This window comes from Lathamus discolor, chromosome 10 (genome assembly GCF_037157495.1).
Source record: "Lathamus discolor isolate bLatDis1 chromosome 10, bLatDis1.hap1, whole genome shotgun sequence".
NCBI lineage: Eukaryota > Metazoa > Chordata > Aves > Psittaciformes > Psittacidae > Lathamus > Lathamus discolor.
This window is the reverse complement of record NC_088893.1, coordinates 12,353,714-12,366,899: the sequence shown is the minus strand read 5'-3', so window position 1 is coordinate 12,366,899 and position 13,186 is coordinate 12,353,714. Positions and strand designations below refer to the sequence as shown.

General features: G+C 55.7%; 1 protein-coding gene across 5 annotated transcripts in view; it reads right to left on the bottom strand.

Moving 5' to 3' along the window:
* LOC136019956 (serine protease inhibitor Kazal-type 5-like) overlaps window positions 1–6,643 on the bottom strand; it is a 110,594-nt gene extending 103,951 nt beyond the window's left edge. For 3 of the 5 annotated variants that reach the window (XM_065690611.1, XM_065690614.1, XM_065690612.1), the window contains exon 1: window positions 6,328–6,641. Coding sequence is in view for 3 of the 5 variants with exons in the window: in XM_065690614.1 (XP_065546686.1) it covers window positions 6,328–6,458 (131 nt within the window). In the remaining 2 variants the exon portion in view is untranslated. Of the gene's footprint in view, window positions 1–6,327 lie in introns of all 5 variants that reach the window. The other 2 variants (XM_065690610.1, XM_065690613.1) reach the window with 2 other exon arrangements.
* Between the last annotated feature and the right edge of the window lie 6,543 nt (window positions 6,644–13,186).

Genomic DNA, 13,186 nt, shown 5'->3' with positions numbered 1-13,186 from the left:
CGGACCCTCTCCACTCCCCGAGCCCCCGCAGCAACCACAGCGTTTGGTTTCGGCGCCGAGCAGGGATACCCAGCAGCAAGAGGATGCCCTGCAGCAAGGCGATGCCGTGGCAGGACACATCCCCTCCCCAGAACCCCCCATATGACCTCAGGACAGGTTGCTAAGAGACCCCTGTGGAGAGGACCCCACCGCAGAAAGAGAAATCACCTCATCAGCACTTTCCATTGCAAAGAGGCAGGAAACAAGTCGCTACAGCAGAACAGGCAGAAGACTCTTCTTCCCCAACCCAACCAGACAGGAGCAGGCCTTTCATCACCTGTAGCATCCACGTTTCATTCCAGCTCAGGGAGGAAGAACTGGCAAACACACACCCAAACCCCTGCCACCTATGATAACAATTAGAGACTTATCTAATTGCAAAAATAATTGCAATTGAAGTGTTTAATTACCATACTAAGCAGGAAGAGCCGCTTCTGACTGTTCCAGTAGCACTCCTGATCCATCAAACAAGGTTTGGGGCTTGTTTGGGTGCTGAGGTTTTTTTTGATTATTAGATTGCAGCCGTGGGGGATGAAGAGATTTGCTAATTAGGGTCTTGGAGAACAGCTACCAATTCACAAACACTTGCTTTTAATTTCAATACTAATGAGGCTGGAAAGGGGAGAAATCCAAAATGCAGAACATCTGTGGCAGTTGCTGTCTGCTGTCAGTGCCCCCAAGCCCCTCATGGGGCTGGCAGAGGCCTGACACTGCTCAGTGCATGCACCAGTCTGGAGGCCACGGGGATGGCTTGGCTCAGTGCTAGCACAGGCAGGGTGAAGCTGCTGCTCCAGGTCGATGCTGTCACTGCAGCCACCGTACAGGCTAATCCCAGCATTGATCATCTGTCTGATCCCCCCAGGGACCATCAACCACGGTGGCTTTCTCAGTGATGTGCTAATCCCCATCCTGGGGCATCCGTTCCAGCCCCTGGGGGTGCAGCAGCAGGAACTTCTTCAGGTGACATTTGGTTTTGTTCTCCCTTAAACCAACAACAAAGGAGAATTTATTTTCCTCTCCAAGCAGCAGTTCTGGGAGGGAAGAGAAACTGCTTAGGAAGCTCCTACCCAACATCTGCTTTCTCAGATAGGAAATATCCCCCTGCTAGCAGTGGGAGCACATACAGGGACAGCTGCCAAGAGCACGGGAACATCCCATCCCCCTGTCCCTGCAGGGCACAACTGTCCTGATGTACAGGATCCCATCCTCACCCTGTTCCACCAACCGCCCCAGGGACCAGCAGTGCCTGGCTGGCCTTCTCTCACCAAACCACCTTTCCCGTCCTTGCCGCAGCTCTGGGTAGGGTCCAAAAACATGCAGAGAGGAGACACAAGGAAGGGGAGAGGCACATCTGAGACAGGAGCAGCCGCAGGGCATCCAGGCATCCCTTCCCAGAGGAGCGCAGCTGAGGAGCGGTGGCTGCTGTGGGCTGGAGGCAAAGGAGGGTTTTATGTCTTTTATATAAAAGGGAAACATCAGTAGAATGAGAAAAGTGTGTTGGTTTTTTTTTTCAGGCTGTCGTGTGTTTAAACAGAGCAGACAGAAAGGCAGGGGACAGCCCTGAGCAGTCAAAAAACGAGAAACTTTGTGTTAGAAAACTCAAGGTTTCATTTTCTGGGATAAAATTAGTTTGGGGGCCACTCACCCAACAGTTTTAGAGGAGGATCCAAGACTCTGGAAAAGATTTTGGGATCCATTGCCTCCCCCCAGATATAAATCTTTCCATGCCAAACCACCTTGAAATCAAGGAGAAGCACTCCCTTCCAGCCTGAAGAAGATGACCATGAAGACAGCATCACATGGTGACAAGATGCCCTCCTGGCCTGGTCCAAGTCCTTCTCTCCCATCATTGTCACCACCCGTGAATGTCAAGGCTGACCCTGGGCACTGTGGGATGGTGGCCAAGGGACCAAGCACATGGTCATGGCACTGGGATGGTGGCCATGGGACGGGAGAGGGGACAGAGCCACTAGAGGGCACAAGTATGATAGAAACATCTCCCACATCAAGGGACATCCTGCTCCCCCAGCACGGCAGTTCCAGAGGTCCCCAGAATCCCCCATCACCCCCCATCTCCAAAAAGCCCACCCTTAGCTGAGGTCCTCCTGGCCCTAGGGCTCAGTGTCCCCCAGTGCCCCAACTGGGCCTGCACCTGGACACGGAGACATGTCCAGAGAGCATCATCCCAGACAGCCCAAGCCCCACAGCCCTGTGTGGTGGCAGCCCATGCTGCATGCAGGCCATGCCTCCAGCGTGGGACACCCACCCAGCACCAGCCTGACCCTGCACACCAGCCAGCACCTTCTCACACCCACAAAACACATCCTCTCCCCACCAGCAGCTCACCTTCTCCTGGTGGCCCAAAGCCCATTGCACAGGTCTGGCTGCAGAGAGCCAGGTGCCCCTGGCCAGGCAGTGAGACACAGGTCCTGCAAAGGAGCATCTGGCCACCACCAAGAGCCATGTACAGCATCCTTCTCCCCTTCTCCTTTCTCCCCCAGAGCATCCTTCAGACAGGCGCTCCCATCCCTGTGCCTCAGCCATCACCACTTACATTAATGCTCCACCACCAAACCAAACACCATTTGTCAGACACATGCCAGAGCCAGCTCTGCTGGAACAGATGCCCCTGTGTGTCCCACATCAAACAAACATTGCAACATCCACCTTCCTGGTGTGCCACACATACACATGTGCACACATTCATGCTGCCAGTGGGGGATTGCTGTCCACAGTGCACAATGGGGCACTTGGTCACAGGCCACCATCTCCCAGGCTATAGTCCTGCTCCCAGCCAAATGGGCACCCTCGGACTCCCTTGTGGGTGTCTGAGCTGCTCTAAGCACCGGGGCTGCCCTGTCACATCCCAGCCACCATCCCCAGGCAGGGCTAGCAAGGTGCTGCTGCCCCAGTAGTGTTTGCTCAATTTGGCTTCCGGCCTGATCTGCTCTCCCTGCTTCCAGCTCCTATTCCAACAACAGCAACAGATCTCTCTGTCGGCAGGAGCCCAGAGCCGCTGGAGGCAGAGGCAGCAATGCCCTCCAACCCCAGGCACGCAGGGGCTGATGCTGATTATGTGCAATGCCGGCACTGATAATTAATTTCTCGGAGGCTGAATTGCTCAGGAAAGCTCCAGAGCGAATGCTGTTCTTCCTACCACACACACTCGTCTCGTCTACTTGGGTTTTAAGAAACTCCCAGCAAAGGGAGAGGAAAGAGCATCCCCCAACGAACACCCTACCTGGGCCTAGGGTGTCTGCCAGGGTTAGGATCTCTGCTGGGGCTGTTCCCTGGGGCCATGCAGATGTAGGCAGAGCAAGAGGACGCACTGGCACTGCCTGTGTCCCAACAGTCAGGAGACACCCAGCACCAGCTACAGTCATTGACCAAACCCCCTCCAGCAGTTCCATATGCCTGTGACACAGCCCACATCATGGGGATCCCAATCTCCCTGCCCATCAGACCATTGGGACCTGCCCACCTGCCCTCTCCCCAGGCACTGCCCACCATCCATGGGGTGAGTGAGGGATGTGGCTGTGGGGCCAGAAGCTCGTCCCCTCCAGCCCCATCTCCTGCAGCAGCACACGGCACGTCTCCGCTGGATGCTGGCACAAGGCTGTGCTGGATGCAAATTCGGAGCAAGAAACCCCTGCAGACAGCACTATTATGCAGGGCTCTCCATCCCTTTTGCTTAATGGGAGGTATTTTTCTGTTTCATTTCCCTTACCCTCGGAGCTGAAACAGCCTTTCTGCAGCAAAATGCGCCAAGCCAAAGAAATCCGTCTCTCTTTCCAGCTCAGAAACTCTCCTCCCTTCCTCCTCTACCAGCAGAAATGCCCATCCCACAGGCCACCCCCTCCTTGGTGCATGTCACACTGCCAGAGGGACGAATGGTCCCCATCCTGTGTCCTTCTGTTGGCACCACATCCCTAGGCTGCATTTGAGTCATTCATCCTCATTCCCCAGGGTGAGATGTGCATCCATCCTGTTCTGCAGGAGAGCCAGACCCCTGGAACCCCACAAGCACAGCAGCGGGGACAGAATCCCTCTCCCCAGGCAAGGACCCATGAGCAGGATGATGGGACTGATGTCCAGTGAGGATGCAGGGGGACACCTTGGGGACAACAGGACAGAGGTACCAAGGGGGCTGCAGGGTTTTGTTCTCTCCATGTATTAATCTTGCAGGTATTTGCATACATCACAGAATGCAAAGCATGCCCTCAGCCCACCTCCCCAGTCCCTCCCCCAGCACGCTTCACTTGCTTGGCCTGCTTCAAGGCTGAGCTAAGTCCACCATTCTTTACTGGGTAATTAAGCTCTTAATTAACAAGCCGGTTTCCCCTCAGAGCCCTGCCAGCATCCCTTGGTCCCTCTGGCAGTCGCTCCCCGACAGGGCAGATGCTGTGGGGCTGGGGATGGCTCCCAGGCATTTTTCCCACCTCCTCTGCACTCTTTCCCTGACAGCTTGGCCCTAGGGCACCAGCCTGGAGGCAGGAGCCTGCTCTGAAAGTCGCCCTGGGCACAAGCGAGGCTGACACATGCCTGGGCTCAATGTGATACCCTGGAAGACAGCGGCAAACAGGGGTGAGATATTACAAACTTTTCCAACCTTGACCATTCTGTGATTCCCACCATGAGTGATGCTAAAGCCTGAAAACTCCAAACCAGAAAACACCCCAGCTTACAGAGATTTTTTAAAAAATCAATATTCAAGAAGTTTCCTCCTAAAGGAAAATATCTCTCAGTAACCTTTGCTACCAGCAGGTCCCCTCAGCCCTATTCCCCCTGCTCCAGGACTGAGTGGGGAAGGAAGGCAGCACTGCTGTGCCCCAAACCCAAGCTGGCCGAACCGTAGGGTATAACACAGGGACCCTGCCCCAGGCTCCCCAACCAGGCTCCCCAGCACAGAGAACCACAGCAAACCAGCAGTGATGAGCCCCTGTCCTCGGTGATATGGCAGGGGCTGCTCTGCAGCACTCCAGCTTCTGTGTGTTCGTTACATGTCCCCTTAACCATGAAGAGAGGGTGATCCTCCTGCCGGGGCAGAGCCGCTGTCCCATCCATCCCAGTGGGGTTGGGGATGCAGGAGGTTGGCACCAAACAGTCCCCATCCCACCCCCAGGCCAGGGTGGCTGGGGAGAGGCAAGTTTGGCTTAATCCAAGTAGAAGCTAATTGTGTTTCATTGAGGTTTTATCTCTGCAACTGGCAACGCGCTCCTCCAGGAGATTTAGTGGGAAGTTGTCTGGTCCCTGCCAAGAAGGCTGATTTTTATTTTTTTTTCCCCCAGAAAGCACATTATGCATCAAAGCTGAAATTCAAATCCCTTTTCCTCCATTCCCAGAGTATATTTCTGAAGCTCCAGATATTCCTCGGTGCGCTGTGGTTTGCGGGAAGCCCCCAGCCGCTGCAGAGCCCGGAACCAGCTGAAAGAGCTGCTCAACTTCTGGTGCTTTATGATTTTCCCATTTTTGCTTAAATTGTTGCTGGGTTTGTTGCTGGGGACCAGGGGCTGGCAGGGAAGAAGCTGCTGCCTGTGCATGGCTCCCAGGCTGGGGAACACCCCCAACAGCCCTCCCAGGGTTTTCCCACCTGGAGCTGCTTCTCTCCATCCCAGCACTGCTGCACTTTACACACCCCCAGACCCCTAAGTCCCCCCATCCCCTAAACCAGCTGCAGCCTGGTGTCTGCTGTCACATCCTGGATGGGGTTGGCAGCAAATCCAGTGTTTTTCCCTACAGGTGCTCTGGTTCTCCTCCCTTTGGGGGGGTTCAGCAGATTTCAAGCTCAGCCACTTCAGGAGGTGAATCAGCCCAGCCTGGAGCCTGCACCCCTGAGCAGGGATGGGCAAGGGGGGGTCACCTGCAGGAGTGAAGAGGGGCAAGGCAGGACTGGAGCCTTCTCTCAGCCAAACTCCTTTGGATGTGCACCCACCCGGTTTGCTGCAAGCAGGTCAGGAGGGAGGATATGGGAGGCTCCTTCTTCCCCCCTGTGAGATCCCAGCTCAGTTCATCAGGACAGGCCCAGCATCTGCAGTGGCTGGAAAATCGCACTCGGTTTCCAAAAGGGAATGTAAAGTGTAAATCTCTGCCTCTCAGACACCCATTTGCTCCTCTGCAGTGAGAAAAGTGGCGAAAGCTTTAATTTCCGAGCTGGGAGGGAGAGAGACAATGATCCATCAGCAGCAGAGGAGGAAAACAGCAATTCTGGGATTACACCAGCGGCCACCGAGATCTCTCCCTCCCTGGCAGAAACGCCGCAGGTTTCCCTGCCGGCCCCGCAGCTCTTACCTCCGCGCTGGGCTTGTGGGCAACTCGGAAGCCTTCATGGTGATGAGGATGGTTGCCGCAGGAGTGTTTGCCCGGAAGTGCTGGGCTGGGGGGGGAGGCAGTGATTCCCCCCCTCCGGCTGGATTTCGCATGCAGAGCGGGCTGGCCGCGGCGCTCGGCTCTCCCCAGAGGTTCCCTTCATAAGAGGGAGTAAATTCCACTTATCTATCCAGGGGAGATTTGCATTTTAAATATCCCAACTCCAAATGTCACCCAGTTTGATCCCCTAAGCTGAACAAATGCAACGGAGCAGGGAGGGGGCCGGAGGCAGCTCGCTGCCATGGGCTGCCGGGAAGAAAGGAAAAACCCAAGGTTAAAAGCATGCACGGATGTTTAATATGGGCTGAGGTTGAGGATGGGAGCAAACATAGCAGTGACCCTCCCTCCCTCTCTCTTCCAGTCTCTGTTGGGCAGGACACATGGGAACAGGTATCAGAGGTTTCAACCACTGAGGATTAGGGATTTCGTGTTTGAGATTTTGTTTACACAATAAGACTTCAGACTGCATGGAGTGTAGGTGGATTCTCCCTGATGCCTGCAGAGGGATTAGTGCCTATAAGGCAGCCAGAATGAGCTAAAAATTGGAGAGATCAAAGTGCGGAAAGAGGAATCCCACATTCTCAGTGGTGGGAGCGGAGAAAGAGGCCAGTGGTCGAGCCCAAGACAGTTGTGAAGCTGGCCCAAGGGAGTGTAAGGAAAGGCATGGAGCGTCCCTCACCCTGCAGACACAGGGATGCCAGGAGGCACCTCAGGTCGCAGATGGAGCCCGGGTGTTTTCCGTCCTCTCCTTGGGCTGCAAAACCTCCCTCTCCAGCTCTAGCCTGCAGGAGAGGTTTGACCCCTGCGCTTCCCGAGGTCCCTGCTGCCATGGGACCATCTCAGCATAGCAGAAGAGGGGTGTCCAGCCTGAACCCCCCACTGCAGCGCTGGGGCACAGAGCGAAGCTCAGTGCCGTGCCCTGCAGGGAGGGGGCCACCTACCAGGTCCCCCATGGCCCCCATGACACACAAGGAGGGGACATGCTTGCCTGGACCCGGGAGGCTCTGCCAAAGCCCTGGACCCACAGTGCCCAGCCAGCTCTCCTGTCTGCCTCCACTGCCCAGCCTAGTAAATGAGCCTTCTCTTCTTATTAAAGCCATGAGCTGATCCAATTAAAGCAGGGCACCAACCCTCATCCCCAGAAGACAAATGGGATGAATGTTTAAGGCATTAAGTTTCTTGTCCCCAGCGCCTCATCAGCTATCCCAGCACCCTGCACACAGGGCACTGCACCCTGCCAGCTCCCTGCCACAAGCAGTAGCTGCCTGCAGCTGGGAACAAGTAAGTTCACGCAGGGTGCAAGGAGGATGTATCAGCCAGCCCTGCACAACTGCATCTTCACTCCAGGGATCAGGAGCTTTGGGGGGTCTCTGGCCACAGCAGCCTACAGCAGCAGAGCTCACTTATCTGCAGGCAGCCCCTTTTCCTCCTTGGCATCTGCAGTGAGCGAGTTTGCTCCATCACTGTTTTCTGAGAGGCAGAAGATGCGTGCACCCACCCTGCATCCCTGAGCTTATGCTGCACTCACGCATGGGACACAAGTTTTATCCTCACCCCCATCTCAAAGCCCACAGGCAGGCAGGCATTTCTTCACTGCAAACTGGTCTGAAACGGTTCAGAGAAGGACTAATTCCCTCCCTCCTTAATGCACGGAAGCTTCTTACGCTAAATCTATACAGACACAATTAGCATTATTCATATTCCATATGCTCCGGTCCCTTGTGATGAATATTAATCTGTTCCTGCTCCCAGGCATTAGAGATAACGGCGTTGCACCATGCTGCTCTGCGGTGCAGAGGTGGTCTGAAAGAGGCATGCTGCAGGTGAAGACTGTTTCATTCCCACATTGAGAAGGGGAGGCTTTGCCTCTTTTATGGGTGGCTGGTTTATGGGGCTGAGCCAGGGCATCCATTCTGCTCCCACTCTGGGCTGAACTGGTCCCCATTGAGGCTGCCCCAGTCCTCCCTGGGCACAAGGAGGGGCCAGGCAACATGAAACCCTAACCCTCTTTGCACCTTCCAGCTCTCAGCAGCTTTTGGAGGTGGGACAGGACTCAGCCAGACTGTCCTGCCTCTGCCAAATCACATTCTGCAGACTTTCTGTGACCGAGAAGTGGCCATGGGTGTTGCAGGATCTAAGCCGCTCCCCTTGGTGTTCCCCAGAGCACAAGCAGCTCTGCCAGCAGCCCAGAGCATCCCTGCTGCAGCACCCAGGGGGTCCCTGCCCCAGCCCTGCTCCCACCTCTCTGCACAACATCTCCCTTAGAAAAGAGTCACAGGGCAGCAACACTCACCAATGCTGTGAAAGGAGCACAAGAAGAGGGGCAGAGGAGATGATGCAGCAAATGCAGCTCGCCCATGAAGCCACTGCTATCTTGCAGGGACACATGGAGAGGGTAGAATTTGAGGAGCTTTTTCAAACCAGGGGCCAACCTGCACGCAGGCAGGGCTGCATGGACCATTCCCAGCCCCGTGTCCATCTGTCCATCCTTGCCCTTCACATGTGGCTCCAGGCCAGGCCGGGGGATGCTGTGAATTGAAATGCCATACGTGTGGTGGGGGTGGAAAGGATACAGGCCAAGAGGCACTGCGTCTCTATACATCTATTTGCATGCTTAATCCGCTGCTGGGGAGTATAGCGTCAGGTCCCCCATCTGCTCCGCAGCTCGCATCATTAGCTGGCTGGTTTCCGAGGCGGCTCTGAGCAGAGGTGGGAGTGGAGCAGAGAGGGGAGAAGAGAGGCTGGTCCCAGTCCCACGCACCATCACATGTTGGCAGCCTGGGGAGCCTGGGGGGAACCTGCCCCTTTGTGAAGCTGGTGGGCAGCACATGGGGGGCAAGGAGGGGTGTAAGCAGAGGGGGGTTGATTCCTATGGCTTCTGGGGCGTGATTGAGCTCCAAGCCCCGCTGTGGGCAGTGTGAAGAGGACAAAGCTGCTCCTCGCCTCTCATGGGTGCTGCCCACACTCCAGCTTTGCCCAGAGGGGTGCCCAGGGCAGCAACAGTCCCTATAGCTGGTCCCTATCCAAAAGCGAGCCAGGCAGCACCCACAGCCACCAGCCCACACACAAAGGAGATCTCAGCTCCACTGCACGGATCCATTCACATCAACCGTTCCCACCAACCTGGGGTGATGACACTGGGACACAGCCCCTTTAAATCCCTGCACTCACAGACCAGGCAGGACACCGTAAAGGGAAAAATAAGGGAAAAATGATTTTCTTCTCCCCGGCAAGCCTGGATTGCTGCCCGTTCCCGGCAGAGCGCTGCCAGCACTCCCACACACCGCGTGGCACAGGACTGCAGGGGCCAGTGTGGGATGGGGGATGCCGGGGGGCCGGGGTGCAGTGAGAGCTCCCCATGCCGGACATCCCTGCTGGGATACCACGGGTGTGGCAGGGCCCACGGGGCCCCTCTCACCCTGGGGTGCACAGCACAGCCCTCTGCTCCATTACCTACCCCATCTGCCCCATTCTCCAGGGCAATTCCCATCTCCGAGCTCTAAAAGGGCTCAAACTCAACCAAAATCCCTGCTCAACTCCCCAGGCTGGGGCTGCAAAGAGCCAGCTGTGCTGAGCAGATTGGGATTTCTCAGCAAGCAGCAACGAAGAGGGGGTCAGAGGGATGGAGGGGCTGGGGGTGGAAAGCCTTACACCCCCCCAAAGTCACTCTCTGCCTCCGCTTTCACGCCTGGCTGGGTTGCTTCATTACTTACCCAAGCTGTAAATTGTCTCATTTGGAGCACACCATTTATCCCTGATGTGCACTTGAGCAGCCAGATTTTGTTTTCAGGTGTGTAATTAATTTTTTTAACGTGATTTCTCTCCTAGGAAACTGCAAACAAACAGTTCCGGCTTCCAGGGCTGGGCAGCTGGGGTGAGCGGCAGGGCAGGAGTGGGCAGGCAAGGAGCCAAAGCCAGATCCTGCAGGATGTGAGGAGCTGGGGTTTTGCTGAAGCTCCCCATGCTCTCACTTTCCAGCTGGAGCCTCATCCTTCTGCACAGCCCTCTGCTTCCTCCATCACCACCACGCTCCCCGCGGGCACCGGCAAGGCCTTGCAAGAGGAAGCAACAACCGCTTTCCCTGTTCCCAACTCAATCTGCTGGGAATTACCATTTTTATTAAGACCTAACATGCCCTTGGCTGCTGGGAATGTGATTTGCTCCTGGAATGAGATTACAGTGGCTCCTAAGGAGCCCATAGCAGCAGCTGCCCCACCATGATGATGCTCCCATCGCTGGCTAGAGGCACTTCCTCTGCTGGATGCTCCGCTGCTGGGAGAGGCTGTGCTTGGGCATGCTATAGGGAGGATCCCTGTGGATGCACCACCCCAACCTCCTTCCCCTGGGATGTTTGGTGTTCAAGGATGATGCTGGGCTATTTTTGCATTGCCCATCACCTCTCACAGGGCAGGCACGAGGGAGGAGAAGCAGCAACCGAGGGTGAGTAACCTCTACCCTTGCTGCGCATCCCTGTGCCCAGCTGGGTGTGGGACGGGGATGCCTGAGCACTGCTCTGTATCCCAAGCCAGAGCAATCCTCCTTTGACAGGCAGCACAAAAAATCACCTGCTATGAATGGCAAGCACATCTCTTCACCTCTCTTGCTGCCAGGGAAGTTGTGATATGATTTTTGTCAGTGTTTTTTTCCAGATGAAAGGAGGTGAAAATCACCTCCATTAGCTGGAAAGGTGGGAGAGTCTATGGAGAGTGCACTTTCACTGCTGACTTCGTGCAGGTCCCAACCCTCTGCCCTGCAAGACCCCTTGGGCAAGGGGTGGCAGCTTGGGGGCATGTGAGATGTTGCTGTGCCATCACCACGTGTGGACTCAGCCAGGGCCAATGCTGCAGGAGTTTGGGGGTGGCTGGTGCGGAGCAGCTTTATGGCTCTGCACCAGCCACCCCCAAACTCCTGCAGCATCATTCCCAAAGACGCTCTGCTGTGTGCAGGCTCAAACACAAACAAGGCAGAGGGAGCTACAGCTGGGGACACCGCTGGGATGGGTCCCCTGCTTTTCTCTGCTTGCTGTCTCATCAGCCACAGCAGGTCCCAGTGGCAGCAACTGCCTGCAAAATAAAGCCATGTTGAACCCCCCCCAAGAATGATGCTCCAATAGATCCCCCCCAAACAGCAGATGCCACCATGGCCACTATGAAACAATGACCTCCTGAGGGGAGAAGCCACTGCCCAGACCCCCTGGACCTGGAATCCTTGGGGATATTTTTTCCTGCATGTTTAAGTCACTATTGTGACTGTCCGGGGGGGCATAGGAGAGGGCCGAGTGCTCTGCTCCAGCGTCCTGCTGCCCTTTTTGCTTTCAGATTGCCTTCCAAGGAGCTGCTTAGCATTCGGAGCAGGCGCCTGCGCTGTGTCAGGGCAAAAAACTCTCGTTTGCCTTCAAAAACACATCGATCTTCTGCAGTCGGCCATGAAGGGCATCATCTGCCCTCCAAAACAGGACAGAGGGCATATGGGGGCCTGGCTTGGCTTTCCCAAACACAGACAGGATGAAAGGGCCTAGGTCCATACTCCATCCTGCAGCAGCACCCCACCGTCACATCAGAGTCCCTCACCTATCACCACCCAGCTCCGCCAGCTCCTGGGTTCAAAGGGAAAGGCATCAAAGCCCTGATTTCTTTGATTTCCCTTTGCTCCTTTTTCCCCCGGCTCCTCCTCTGGAGGAGTTCAGTTCCAGGTACTGCCTGCAAAGAAGCAGAAACGAAAACACCCAAGAATTCCTGCTGTCCCTTGGAAATTCCTCGTGGGGGTCCCTGCTGCTGAGCTGATGCTGGTCACCCGCTGCCCCAGGTTTGGTGGCTGGCAGGACCATGGGCTGGCTCCATCCTGGCTGTCCCCAGCATCCCCTCCATCACCTTCTCACCAGCAACCAGCACCTTTTCCCACAAGGTCTGGTGCCATGTGAGGGTTTTAATCTTATCTGCCCAACAGGAATGGTTGATTATCTGCCTTCTCCCTTCTGATAAGGGCCTGGCTGCAGGCTCACCGTGTGGAGGAGGCAATACTTAAATAGCTTATTTTCTTATACTTCATGTGGGGATTATTATGCCTGTCTTGAGTCCCCCTCCTCTGCTGCCAGCATGGGAAAAATCCCCGCAGTGGCACCATCTGCAGCACTGCCATCGGGCAGGATGGGACCATGTCCTCTGGCACCATGGGATTCCTTCCCCTACCTGTGCACAGTGGATATGTCCTTCCAGTCACCTGCAGCAGCACGGGCAGAGCTGTGGTGTTGAGCATCTCCTCTTGCATTGCACACACCAACACAGCCACTGCTGACTGCCATGAAGGGTGAAACGTGTCACCACAGGGACAAGTTCCTGCACACCAGGAGTCCAGGGACCTTTGATCCGAAGTGTCTGCTTGCATCTAATCACAGCTACCCCAGCACCAGCACCCCCAGCCAGGGACTGGTGTCTGCTGCCCCTGCAGCCTCAGCAGAGCTGCTGCCTCCCTGGCTCCTGGTTGGAAAGCTCAAGGCTTCTATATGAAAAGTTCCAGGCTCCAGATGCAAAGGAGAAATGGGTCCTGTTCCAACCTGCCCATGGCCAGCTCCTCCTGGCCACTTCAGGGAAATGACAATGCTGGTGGCTCCCATTAGCCCGGTGAAGGCTGGGGAGAAATACAACTATTGATCAGCCCTCCGAGTTCAGCAGCGAGGCACACACAGCCCACGGCTGCAATCAATAGTGCCAGGGAGGCATTTGCTCTCGCTGTTGTTTATGTGTCCGTTCAGGGCTCCAGGACAAAGCCTGTGCTATGTCAC